The sequence below is a fragment of the Eretmochelys imbricata genome, chromosome 2 (genome assembly GCF_965152235.1).
Source record: "Eretmochelys imbricata isolate rEreImb1 chromosome 2, rEreImb1.hap1, whole genome shotgun sequence".
NCBI classification, from domain to species: Eukaryota; Metazoa; Chordata; order Testudines; family Cheloniidae; genus Eretmochelys; species Eretmochelys imbricata.
The window spans coordinates 213826842-213841251 of NC_135573.1; the positions used below are offsets into that span (position 1 = coordinate 213826842).

At 40.4% G+C, this 14410-nt stretch overlaps 1 protein-coding gene and 1 non-coding gene across 4 annotated transcripts in view; both read left to right on the forward strand.

Annotated features, from left to right (window-relative positions):
• The window catches only part of CRPPA (CDP-L-ribitol pyrophosphorylase A), a 191090-nt gene that overhangs the window by 81946 nt on the left and 94734 nt on the right, over positions 1 to 14410 (forward strand). For all 3 annotated transcript variants that reach the window (XM_077811420.1, XM_077811419.1, XM_077811421.1), the window contains exon 5: positions 11020 to 11065. In XM_077811420.1, the coding sequence (XP_077667546.1) occupies positions 11020 to 11065 (46 nt within the window). The remainder of the gene's footprint in view (positions 1 to 11019; positions 11066 to 14410) is intronic.
• On the forward strand, positions 12951 to 13024 carry TRNAI-AAU (transfer RNA isoleucine (anticodon AAU)). Its single transcript has one exon. It is a non-coding gene; the product is annotated as a tRNA-Ile (tRNA).

Here is a 14410-nt window from a genome sequence, read left to right on the forward strand (position 1 = left end):
GTGATAAACTGTGGCTATGTGACATACATGATGTGACTGAAACACTATCATTGGCAGATAACTCTGAAACTATAAGAGATGGTGGTGATCTTGAAGGTGGATAGTCTTCAGAATCCTGTATGTTGAGGATGGATTCTCCTAAACAAAATAAGTCAATGCAGTTATTTAATTATTATTACCATACTGCTTATTTAGTATTACTCATTGCATTCACTGACACTCAGTACTACTTTAAAGGTGAAATTGTAAAAGGAAGATCTGCCTATTTCATCTATTTATTTTTTATCACAACTGCATCTAAAATGATAGTACCATAGAGTAACAACTATATTTTTTGCTCAAACATGAGAATTCAAGAATAGTCCAGAAAGAAGACAGGCAGTCCTTAAGAAAGAAGTCTGAAATAAAAATGTTTACCAACCTGAAGATCCTGCATGTTCAGACATGTTCCTTTGATCATCTTCAACGCAGCTTCCTGCTGAGAAGGAACACTTCTCATGATGTTGTTTCATTTGGGCAACCAGGCCTTGCATTTTTTTCTTGCACTGTTTGCATTTTGCACGCATGCCTGTCTTACCCACAGGTAGAGAAACTTCATTCAAATAATCCCAAACTGGGTCTCTCTTATGGCCTGCTGCCATTATAGCTTTTCTCTTCTAGTGAGAGAATGGAATGGTAGATCTCAAATCAATGAAGGCTACACTCAGAAAGGCCTCAAGACTCCTGGAATATGCTGCTCAAAGTGTTTCACTTTTGTTTCTTTTGCCTGTCCCTCCCTTCTCACATTTATCTCCAGGCTGCTTCTCCTTGTCCAGATCTATTCTGCCCCCAACAATCTTCTATTCATTGAACTTTTTTGAAGCTTTGCACTTTTAGAGAGAGGTAAGGGATTGACTTTGTGTACACAAATTTGCAGAGGAACAAGAGGGTTGAGGTCTGTTATTTATTTAATTATTTATTTAAACACATTTTTGCTGTTAACAAGCATGTTATCTTTGGAGACACAAATCCACAGTTTGAGAACTGCAAAACTACTCATCTCTGATGGTATCTTCTAGACTGAGCACTGAGTCCCATTGGGTAGATAGAAAGATTAACCTAAATAATCTATACAGAAGCCCCTGGAATCCCATAAGATTGGGTCCCTAATCCATGAACTCATTTACAAAACTTTTCTTAAAAACGTTACATGAATATATTGTCTCATACTATAGAATTAGAATTTATAATCCCTATTCCATTATGAGATATCTTTGAGCTATAATGTATCTATCTTTAGATAGGTTTTTTCCTCAAAACTCATTTTATAAAAAAAAAAAAAAAATCCATTTTATTTATTTATTTATTTATTTATTTAAATCCTTGATTTTTACCCACCCTGCTTTAAATGTCAGTGCTAATATCTGGCTTCATTTTACAATTTCTAGTACATTTCACTGTAAAGACAAGCTCTGATTGTAAGCTTTTTATGGTGATTTTTTCCAAAACAATTCTTATTTATGGTCCACCCTACAATGACCCAGGGTATGTCTACACTACGAAATCAGGTCGAATTTATAGAAGTCGTTTTTTTAGAAATCGGTTTTATATATTCGAGTGTGTGTGTCCCCACAGAAAATGCTCTAAGTGCATTAAGTGCAGTAACTCGGTGGAGTGCTTCCACAGTACCGAGGCTAGCGTCAACTTCCGGAGCGTTGCACTGTGGGTGGCTATCCCACAGTTCCTGCAGTCTCCGCTGCCCATTGGAATTCTGGGTTGAGATCCCAATGCCTGATGGGGCTAAAACATTGTCGCGGGTGGTTCTGGGGACATATCGTCAGGCCCCCGTTCCCTCCCTCCCTCCATGAAAGCAAGGGCAGACAATCGTTTCGCGCCTTTTTTCCTGAGTTACCTATGCAGACGCCATACCACGGCAAGCGTGGAGCCCGCTCAGGTAGCAGTCACAGTATGTCTCCTGGGTGCTGGCAGACACGGTACTGCATTGCTACACAGTAGCAGCAACCCATTGCCTTCTGGCAGCAGACGGTGCAATATGACTGGTATCCGTCATCGTCATGTCCGAGGTGCTCCTGGCCGCGTCGGCCGGGAGCGCCTGGACAGATATGGGCGCAGGGACTAAGTTTGGAGTGACTTGACCAGGTCATTCTCTTTAGTCCTGCAGTCAGTCCTATTGAACCGTCTTATGGTGAGCAGGCAGGCAATACGGATTGCTAGCAGTCGTACTGTACCATCTTCTGCCAGGCAGGCAAGAGATGAGGATGGCTAGCAGTCGTACTGTACCATCTTCTGCCGAGCAGCCATGAGATGTGGATGGCATGCAGTCCTTCTGCACCGTCTGCTGCCAGCCAAAGATGTAAAAGATAGATGGAGTGGATCAAAACAAGAAATAGACCAGATTTGTTTTGTACTCATTTGCTTCCCCCCCTCCCCTGTCTAGGGGACTCATTCCTCTAGGTCACACTGCAGTCACTCACAGAGAAGGTGCAGCAAGGTAAATCTAGCCATGTATCAATCAGAGGCCAGACTAACCTCATTGTTCCAATAAGAACAATAACTTAGGTGCACCATTTCTTATTGGAACCCTCTGTGAAGTCCTGCCTGAAATACTCCTTGATGTAAAGCCACCCCCTTTGTTGATTTTAGCTCCCTGAAGCCAACCCGCCACATTTGAGCTTCAGCCCTGTGTTCAGCCCGCCACTTACTCTCTTCAGCCCGCCACCTCTCCTCCCGGTCATTTTGTGCTTTCCTGCACTCTGACATTATTTGCCTCCACGCATTCGTCTGTGCTCTGTCAGTGTGGGAGGACAGCATGAGCTCAGAGAACATTTCATCACGAGTGCGTTTTTTTTTTTCTTTCTAAGCTTCACTAGCCTCTGGGAAGGAGAAGATCCTGTGATCATTGAAACACATGCAGCTGGTGGAGAAAAAAAAAGGGACAGCGGTATTTAAAAAGACACATTTTATAAAACAGTGGCTACACTCTTTCAGGGTAAACCTTGCTGTTAACATTACATACATAGCACATGTGCTTTCGTTACAAGGTCGCATTTTGCCTCCCCCTACCGCATGGCTACCCCCTCAACCCTCCCCCCTCCCCGTGGCTAACAGCGGGGAACATTTCTGTTCAGCCACAGGTAAGCAGCCCAGCTGGAACGGGCTCCTCTGAGTGTCCCCTGAAGAAAAGCACCCTATTTCAACCAGGTGACCATGAATGATATCTCACTCTCCGGAGGATAACACAGAGAGATAAAGAACGGATGTTGTTTGAATGCCAGCAAACATACACTGCAATGCTTTGTTGTACAATGATTCCCGAGTACGTGTTACTGGCCTGGAGTGGTAAAGTGTCCTACCATGGAGGACGCAATAAGGCTGCCCTCTCCAGAAACCTTTTGCAAAGGCTTTGGGAGTACATCCAGGAGAGCCGCGAATGCCAGGGCAAAGTAATCCTTTCACATGCTTGCTTTTAAACCATGTATAGTATTTTAAAAGGTACACTCACCAGAGGTCCCTTCTCCGCCTGCCGGGTCCAGGAAGCAGCCTTGGGTGGGTTCAGGGGGTACTGGCTCCAGGTCCAGGGTGAGAAGCAGTTCCTGGCTGTCGGGAAAACCGGTTTCTCCACTTGCTTGCTGTGAACTATCTACAACCTCATCATCATCATCTTCTTCGTCCCCAAAATCTACTTCCGTGTTGCCTCCATCTCCATTGAAGGAGTCAAACAACACGGCTGGGGTAGTGGTGGCTGAACCCCCTAAAATGGCATGCAGCTCATCATAGAAGCGGCATGTTTGGGGCTCTACCTGGAGCGGCCATTTGCCTCTCTGGTTTTCTGGTAGGCTTGCCTCAGCTCCTTAAGTTTCACGCGGCACTTCTTCGGGTCCTTGTTATGGCCTCTGTCCTTTATGCCCTGGGATATTTTGACAAAGGTTTTGGCATTTCGAAAACTGGAACGGAGTTCTGATAGCACGGATTCCTCTCCCCATACAGCGATCAGATCCCATACCTGCCGTTCAGTCCATGCTGGAGCTCTTTTGCGATTCTGGGACTCCATCATGGTCCCCTCTGCTGATGAGCTCTGCATGGTCACCTGCAGCTTGCCACGCTGGCCAAACAGGAAATGAGATTAAAAAGTTCGCGGTTCTTTTCCTGTCTACCTGGCCAGTGCATCTGAGTTGAGAGTGCTGTCCAGAGCGGTCACAATGGAGCACTCTGGGATAGCTCCCGGAGGCCAATACCGTCGAATTGTGTCCACAGTACCCCAAATTCGACCCGGTAAGGCCGATTTAAGCGCTAATCCACTTGTCAGGGGTGGAGTAAGGAAATCGATTTTAAGAGCCCTTTAAGTCGAAATAAAGGGCTTCATCGTGTGGACGGGTGCAGGTTTACATCGATTTAACGCTGCTAAATTCGACCTAAAGTCCTAGTGTAGACCAGGGCCCAGAAACTTTGAAGCCCAAAAGTCTCCTGATTTTTAATTAATTAATTAATTAATGTATTGAGAACCCCTGACAAATTTCTGGCTTTGTTGGAGGCTTTTGCCTCAAATGAAGGCAAACTCAAACTCAACAGAGGTGCTTGTTGAAGTGAGGTTGCTCTACTGACTCATAAAAAATAGAGATGTTCATTAGTGATATTCAACTAAATTTTCTCCACCCCTGAAAGGAGTAGAATGCACCTAAAGGAGTACAGAGATGGGGTAAGGTGGCAGGCAGAAAATGTATATGGCACTGATGTACAATAAGATAAAAATGAGAACAGTACTAACAAACAGGAAAGAGTCTTGGTAACAATGGAGCCAGGAAGGTCTTAGAAAGCCATAGATGCAAAACCACAATGAACCATTAGCCATAATGAGGATGGAGGACATTCAAAGGCAGAGAGCCCCCACAGCTAATGAACAGAAACCACATCAGGACTGTTGGGAAACAAAGGAAGAGACTGTAAAGGAGAAAAGACAGAGTATGGTCTTTGCTTGGGGAAGAGTCTTATGGGAAGAATGAATTGACAGAAGCAATTCCAGGAGACAAAGAGGGCTGTTGGGGTTGTTACAACAGAAAAACAGACTAACCTGCGTTGAGGAAGAAGAGTGTAAGCATGTTAGGAATGAGAGTATGAGGAACACATTGCTACAGAGTCTGTGGAATTGATGGTCATATCTTGACACCAAAGAGCTCTGAAAATAGATTTTCTTGCTAGAAATAGAAATGCCCTCTTTCTAGGTAAGTCTTGAGATCTCTTTGGTATTCTCATACTTCTCAATCTGTGCACTGTCTTCAGCACTGTCAATTACTTCCTCTTTTCAGAAATTTCCTCTGCTACTGGATTCAGAGACACTGCTCACTTGGTTCTTTTTCCTTTGAATGCATCCCTCTTTCTGTAGGAGTTCCTTAGTGCTGTGTCCTCTTCCTCTACATTTTATTCCTGGTTGACTTCAGTAGGTGCATCAGCTTTCTTTGCTGTCTTTATGTTGAGACTTTCATATCTACCTTTCCAGCCTGACCTTTACCCTTTCAGAGTGTCTCTGACTGTCTGTTCAACATCTCTTCCTGGAGGTCAGCTGCCAACCCAAACTCAAAATTACTAAAACTCGAAGTCCTCATCTTTCCTCTTCTCTTTAATAAAATAGGCAACTTGCCATCCCCTCCGACCTTAAGGCTTGTTGGCCAAATTTTTTCTTTTTACTTTACTCTTGCCTTCTTTCCCTACATCAGTTCTGTACCTGAAAATGTGCTGATATTTTTTTCTGAAGTGCCCTCAAATGCATCTGTTCTTTTTTGTTTCCACCACCAAAACCCTCCTCTGTGCCCTGATCATCTACAGCAATCTCTCTGTGACCTCCTGACTCTTGCTTCACTCCCTCTTCAGTCTATCAAAAATGCAGTTGTAAAGAGTATCTCTCACTCACCAGTCCAGTCATGTCCAGATGCTGCTCTTCCGGTCTTTTCAGTAGTATTCCTTTGTAACAAACTAAAGCTCTTTTCCTCCCCTTCATTGCTCCTGCATATCACTCTGCTCTCTGGTTAGGGGTTTGTTTGGTGCGTTTTTTTGCACTCTTGAACACAGATTTCCAAAGTACTAGGCTTGCTTCCTAACAACAGAACCCTGCTTTCTCTCCCTCACTGGTCTTAGGATAATGGAACCACAAAGGTGGTGTGAAGCTACTTTTGCCTCTCCACCTCTGGCAATGCTCCAAGTGCAGCACATGGTTGGTTATCTCTGGGAGGTGATATCTCTTTGCATTACTTAGGGAGGTTGTGGAATCTCCTTCCTTTGAAGTTTTTAAGGTCAGGCTTGACAAAGCGTTGGCTGGGATGATTTAGTTGAGGATTGGTCCTGCTTTGAGCAGGGGGTTGGACTAGATGAGCTCCTGAGGTCCCTTCCAACCCTGATATTCTATGATTCTCTGGAGACACAAATCCACAGTTTGAGAACTGCAAAACTAAGCGTCTCTGATGGTATCTTCTAGACTGAGCACTGAGTCCCATTGGGTAGATAGAATGATTAACCTAAATAATCTATACAGAAGCCCCTGAAACCCATAAGATTGGGTCCCTAATCCATGAACTATTGGAACTCATTTACAAACTTTTCTTAAACATTACATTAATATATTGTCTTATATGATAGAATTAGAATTTATAATCCCTGTTCCATGATGCGATATCTGAGCTATAATGTATCTTAATTAAAACTATTTGTAGATAAGTTTTCTCCTCAAAAAGCTTTTTATCAAAAAAATCCGATTTTAAATAAAAAAAAAGATTTTTAAATTTTTTTTAAGTAATTGATTTTTATCCATCCTGCACATGGGTTGCTTTTTGGAGGTTTCCTTGCAACCGTAAAGATTAAAGATTTAGGTTTTTTTAAAATGAAATCTGAGAATCTGGAGAACAAGATGACATCTTAAAAGAGGTGATGGCTTGGTGTACTTGTTCTTCTGAGTCACCAACTTGCGTCCTGTGTACTTTACAGGGACCTTTTAACATCCAAGTTGATTGACTTGTTAGAAACCACTCTACAAACTTAATAGTGATACTTTGTTGTCTGTTGATACTCCAATGAGTCTTATGTTGTCATCTTATGATTTCCACCGAAACCATCTTCATAGTAAACAGAATTATTACTTTGGTGTTTTTTGATCATTCTGTATCCTTTTGTTTAAGTTCCCCCATTTTCTTTTAGCACCTCAGTTATTGTTCTCCTGCTCTGATATGTGGGTTTTAGTGGAGGGTGTATCAAGCATGCCTTGCACTGCATTCAGTAAGATCTGAAACTTCTTGATTGAGGTCTCTTCAGACCCTTATTTTATTGTGAAATCCACTGTTTACCATGTCTGATGATGACTGTAGATCCTTCGCTATTGTCAAGGTTGGTGTGGATTCAGATGCCCAAGACTGTGCCCCTCCAGCTTAAAGATATTATTGTTGGTTTGCGGTTTGTGAAGCATTATTCCTCAAGACTTTTCTTCTCTCAGAGTAGCTATTGTATTTTTGTAGCATGAAATTTTTCAACAGTCTATTATTTTAGGATTCATAAGTACATTGCTAGGTCTGGAGCCAGTTCAAAACACATCATCCATTTTGCACAGTAAATTTCCACTCAACATTATTTCTAATAAGACAGTAGTAAGTCTTAGATGAAGAGGTGATGTATTGAATCTTCAGCACTACTTGTACAATGCTATCATTTTTAGAGCAGAATTTAAGACATTCCTTATGCATTGACTGCATAAAACAAAAAATTTTAAAATAATTTTTTTGGGAGAATATTTTTTCAGAAGCACAAAATCTCTACCATCTATTTTCTTATTCATCCTCCCTAAAGAACAGATTCTGCCATGCTTCTTCATATTGAAAAGTACCTTATTCCTTGAGTCAACGCCCCTGTTTTCAGTGGGATTACTTGTAAAGTAAGGTACTACTACTCACTGTAAGAGTGACAGAATATGGCCCTGAATGTTCATTGAATCCTTTTTATAACATTTTCAGATATCACTAATGCCTCTAGCAGGGGAGTTGAAGTCTTCAGGCTCAAATCTGCATTGTGCTCATCATCTTGCAGAATTGTCCTCAGCTATATATTAAGCTCTACATTAGCTTGTTACACACAGTGAATGTATAAAATATTATGGTTACTAGCTTTTCTGTGAAGCTTTTTGGTGCTTTGATGAGTTATGCTCCACGTGCCAAGAACTGATATGTCTCCAGAGAGATCAACATCAGTCTTCTTATTTCCAACAGAGGAAAAGAACTGCACTCTAATGAAGAAGAACTGACACAGTAATGATGCTTCAAAAGTTTCTTGAAATTTCAGAGAATCTGGAATAGAATATCTTCAGCCTATTGTCTCTTATTTGATGGTAAACAGTTTTTAAAGTCATTAAAAATGCTGAGGCAGTCTCTCTCTCTCTCTCTCTCTCTCTCTCTCTCAACTGCATATATTTTTTGTGGAGGTTTCTACGTCCTTAGTAAGCCACAATCCATCAACTGATAGTCATTCAGAACACCTTTCTTTTGCCCATAATCTTCAGTATCTACCTTTGGATTCTGTCTGACAGAAATTGTCCTTTTTCCATTCACTGAATTCTTTCCAAGGTATTTGTAGTAGTGTGGGCCAATCTCAAGGTACTCACCCAAAGGCTGCTACACTAAACAGATGCTACTAACACAGAGAGGTCCATTAGTAAGCCATCTCTTCCATCCCACCTCTTGAGATCAGGGTGACTGAATCTAAAAGCCCTGTCTTAGGAAGATTCCTTATCTGATGTTGCCTCAAAGCAGTTCTGCCATCTTGCCACCACCCTTTAATTATTTGGAATACTATCTGCAGCCTATTAAGTATGGCTTAAATCTGATGCAATCACAGAAAAGGTGATTTTTATATGCATATTACTGTTCCTTTTAATTACTTCAGGTCGTTTCACCTAACTGTTCTCTATATCATGATTGCTTATGTTTAATAACTACTCTTGGCAGCGCTTTTAAGTGTGAGCACTGCCTTTTTGCTATCTTTGTTCTATGAATGCGTTATGTATTAATTTTATTTTCAAGTTTGTAACATACTTATTTTTGGAGTGAGAATCATTCATAAAGCTTTGGTCTTAACTATCTTGAGCAATTTAGTATCATCTGCAAACTTTGCCACCTCGCTGTTTACCCCTTTCTCCAGATCATTTATGAATAAGATTGGTCCTAGGACTGACCCTTGGGGAACACCACTAGTTACCCCTCTCCATTCTGAAAATTTACCATTTATTCCTAACCTCTGTTCCCTGTCTTTTAACCAGTTCTCAATCCATGAAAGTATCTTCCCTCTTGTCCCATGACAACGTAATTTACATTAGAGCCTTTGGTAAGGGACCTTGTCAAAGGCTTTCTGGAAATCCTACACTATGTCCACTGGATCCCCCTTGTCCACATGTTTGTTGACCCCTTCAACGAACTCTAATAGATTAGTAAGACATGATTTCCCTTTACAGAAACCATATTGACTTTTGCCCAACAATTTATGTTCTTCTATGTGTCTGACAATTTTATTCTTTACTATGGTTTCAACTAATTTGCCTGGCACGGACATTAGACTTACTAGTCTGTAATTGCCAGGATCACCTCTAGAGCCCTGTAACAGGATCCATGACCCACCCCTCTTCCTGGGACCCACTTGCTGCCCCAATAAGGCTCAGATAGGCTTCAGGGTTGTGCAGCACCTGTGTCTTTATTTACATAAGGTTCTCCCACCACCAGCGTCTATCTGTATACAAGCCCTGCAGGATTAGTCACATCCTTTACAGGCAGAGTCAGCCTTCAGCTAGGAGGCCTCCAGTTCCCTCCCTCCCTGACTGACTGACTTCTCTCTGGCTTTCCCCCGGGGCATCTGGCTCCCTCCCAGCCTTTATAGCCCTTGGCTTGTCAGGCCAGCAGGTGTTGCCAATCCTCAGGCCAGCATCAGGCCTTTTCCATCAGCCCCAATCTGTTTCCCCTGATTGGAGCTGACTGGACAGAGGCTTATTAGGTGCTTTTGAACCAGCACCCTGCTACAAGCCCTTTTTAAATATAGGCGTTACATTAGCTATCTTCCAGTCATTCCAGGTCAGGTTTTCTAAACCTTTTATCATCTTTGTTTCTGTCCTCTGGACTCTCTCCAATTTGTCTACATCTTTCCTAAAGTGTGGGGCCCATAATTGGACACAGTACTGCAGCTGAGGTCTCACCAGTGCCTAGTAGAGCAGGACAATAACCTCCCATAACTTACATACGACACTACTTGTTAATATATACCCCAGAATTATATTTTTTTTTCACAGCTGTATCATATTGTTGTCTCATATTCAGCTTGTGATCCACTATAACTCCCTGGTCCTTTTCAGCAGTACTACCACCTAGTCTAGATTATGAAAATCCCAGTATGAAATCACAGTGAAATATCTGGAGCAGGGGTAGGCAACCTATGGCACGCGTGCTGATTTTCAGTGGCACTCATACTGCCCGGCTCCTGGCCACTGGTCCGGGGGGCTCTGCACTTTAATTTAATTTTAAATGAATCTTCTTAACATTTTTAAAACCTTATTTACATTACATACAACAATAGTTTAGTTATATATTATAGGCTTATAGAAAGAGACCTTTTAAAAATGTTAAAATGTATTACTGGCACGCGAAACCTTAAATTAGAGTGACTAAATGAAGACTTGGCACATCACTTCTGAAAGGTTACTGACCCCTGATCTAGAGGATAACAAGCTTGTTAAGGCTCCCTAAAAAGTTACAAAACGTGATAGTTTTAAATGATCTTGAAACAGATCTAAATATTTAACGAAAAAGTGTGATTCTATAACATGTCTTGTGATTTTTGTAACTTATGTTCTCACATTTGCCAGTAGTATTTACTATAATTAAGAAATTGACTATATCATTTGTTTGTGGTATTTCAAATGTAAAGAATTGCCTCCAGGGCACTATTTTATTGGTTTTACATTCCTTCCTGCTCTGTTAAATCTAATGAGGTTTATCTGTCCTTTAGGTGACCTACAAGTGGGATCTCTATGCTGCTGAATCAGTTATTAAGGGTATGTGTTTGTCTTTGTGACCATCAGTTGTATAATTCTCAAATCAAACCCAGAATTTAGTCTGACACTGTTTTAAATTTATCACCAGAAGAAACAATAACCATACAACTGCTTTGGTTAGTTCTTTTAAAAATACCAACTTTATGTTATTTATTATTTATATAGTTGTAATGTTTGTATATATTTTACTCATATGTGTAAAGATTAAAGAATATTTAGACTATAAAGAAAATGTGGAATATTTGTGATTTAGAGGTGAAAATGTTGTAAAAAGATATGGCTATTTATTATACTAACAAGACAGTTAATTTATAACCGTTCTATATTGAGTACACACAAAGGTCAGTTTAAAATTTATGCAATTTTGGCACATATTTTTGTATATTTAGTGCTTTATACTGTACAGACTTATTCCAAAACATTATTCGTAGTACAAATTGCCCTGGTTGACTCTTCTACGATTACTGTATTTTTCCCCCTCTTTCTTGCCACTAATATTTAAAGAGAAACTGACAGGTAACATTTAGTGAAACTCACTCAGATTTTGTAAAAACAAGAATTTGAAAAATCTAAGTCCATTAGGAATGGTTCCACAAATTTTGTTTAAAAGTGTGTTTTTGAAAAACAAATAACAATGTTTGGTTTATGGGTAAAATACTGCTGCACTGTATTAGTGCATGAGAACTCTAACGTGAAATTAACTGGAATTTGTGACCTGGTAAAATCAGGAAGAAGATCAGATAATATAACTTGATAACAATACTCCTTTTAATTCCTGTATTTGGCTAGGTATTATGTTTATGCTTATACCATAAATTCAGAGATAGAAAGTAATAAAAATGAGGTTTCTATGCAAACAAAAATGCAAAAATTAACCAGATGATATAATACTGAAAAGTAATTAGATTTTTTTTTTCAGTTTGAATAATATAGGTCCAAATCCCACAAGCCCTTGTGCATGTGCTTAACTTTAAGTACATGAGTATGCTCACAGACTTTAGCAGGAGTTCTCATATGCTTGCAGTTAAGAACATATGTGTTTGGGGGATCAAAGTTAAACTGGGGCAATAAACTGGTAACAGAACAGTAGTTAAGGATTATATAATCAGTGATCACATCTTCAGCTGGCATAAGGTGGCAGAGTTTCATTGATGTGAATGGAGCTATGCCAATTTATGCCAGCTGAGAAGCTAGCCAGACAGGTCCAAGCCCTCCATGAGAGGAATTCACATTAAAATCAATAGAGTGTGTATAGTACGGGGCTCGTGATTTTTACCTTAACATGTTTTGTTTTGATACTGAATTTATAAATGTCCACTTAACAAAGCACCATTTTATTTTGTCACTCAAACTTGTTGAGCCCACCCAAGGCTGATCTGCGTGCTCAAACTGACATAAATTATTTAAGTGCTTAGACATGCCAAGAGTAACTTAGCTGAACTAGATTTACATAAACAATACAAACAGTCCAAAACCGTACTTAATTTAATAGGCTGACCATATCTTGGCTAAAGGATCAATATTTAGTTTTAAAAACCCACCCATACCCAAGTCTCTATATATGTTTTTCTCATTTTCCACTCCTCCTGACCCATAAAACCACTGCTTGGCTGCCGCCTAACCCTATAGGCACCAAGTGAATTTAGGAACTTAAGTTTTCACTGTATAAGTTCTCTAGGTGTCTTAAGTTCCTGCCTCTGGGCATCTGCACTGCTGCCTCACTGTAGGCCTCTGAAAGCCTGTCTCATACCTAAACTCCAGTGCAATTCACAAAGTGGAAGAAGATGTGTGTTCCTCTCTTTGGAAAAGACAGAAAATATCATGTTGCCTCTATATATATCCTTGGTACGCCCACATCTTGAATACTGGATGCAGTATTTGTGGGGGCTGGCGAGCTCAGCTGGGTAGAGCGTGGTGCTAATAACACCAAGGTCATGGGTTCAAGCCCCATGCTGGCCACTCCGTGTGCTGGATGGAGAGTGTGGCTTCTGCTCTTTAGGGGGGAGGGATAGCTCAGTGGTTTGAGCATTGGCCTGCTAAACCAGGGTTGTGAGGTCAATCCTTGAGGGGGCCATTTAGGGATCTGGGGCAAAAATTGGGGATTGGTCCTGCTTTGAGCAGGGGGTTGGACTAGATGACCTCCTGAGGTCCCTTCCAACCCTAACCTTCTATGATTCTATGATTTCACCCTTAACTATCCCATCTATCACAAACGTAAATGGCAATTTATCCAGTAACTATTACCTTAAATTATTTCTTCATTTTTACTGCCTTCATTTTTACTGCCTTTAACATAATTTTAAAGTGACCTATGCTTTATTTTTTGCATTGCACATGTAGGGCTCTCATGTTGTACTGCATCAATGGGGTTACTTTTGTGACTAAGAGCTACTAGTTTGAGTGAGGGTTTTCAGGATCTACCAACGTTTTGTATGTTTCAAAGTTTTTTTAATACAGTTAAAAGTATAACCCTATTGAATTATAAAAGATAGCATTAATTTTCTTTCAGCGACTTTTGTGATGTTTTGTGATTTATGGGTAAAGAATATTTAATAATTTTGTGCTAAATCATGGCTTTACCATAAGCCCAGAGTAAGAGGCAGCACACTGTTGAGCAACCCAGAAGGAAACTATGATTTTCTGTGGTTTCTCCATTTTCTGTGGCTCTTCTGGGAGGGAGCAAACTGCACCTGATCCAGATCCAGTGCAACACACACCACCTGACACACTGGTGCAGCTTTGCTGTCATGCACATCAGGGACGGGAGCCTCTTATGGTGTAGTGGCTCTTCAGAGCCTGTTTCCCCTTTCCTGCTGCTACTCAAGCTACAGGTAGTTGGTGCCTCCTTAGTCCTTTAGGCCCCTGTTCAAAACAGGCCAACATTTACGTACACACTAAAAGTTCTGTAGTGCACGTTGTCTATCACAGATGACATCCTTGACCTTTAAGCAATACTAATGCTTTTCTTTTAACTCAGGCAGTAAGGAAATCCATTTAAGTTACAGCATTTAATCTATTTAAGTTAAATTATGTGCGTTCTGATGAGAATAATTTGGAGAAGTCTTCACTTTCTGACTACAGATGGTATCTTTTTGCTTTGAGTTATAATCTTAGATAAACAAATCTTTAAAGAGTTTATTCTTTATGAGCCAAAATGTCAAATTTATAGTTATGGCTGTGCACAGCTTGGCTAAGGAATAGTTTTCTTTTTACTACCTTTTTCCAGTGATGGTCTCATGGACTTTCTGAACAATGACTTATTTTGCTATTTTATTTATTACAGGATACTCTTGCATTTCTATCATTTTTCTTTGATTAATTGCCTAATTGTAATTTAATATAATT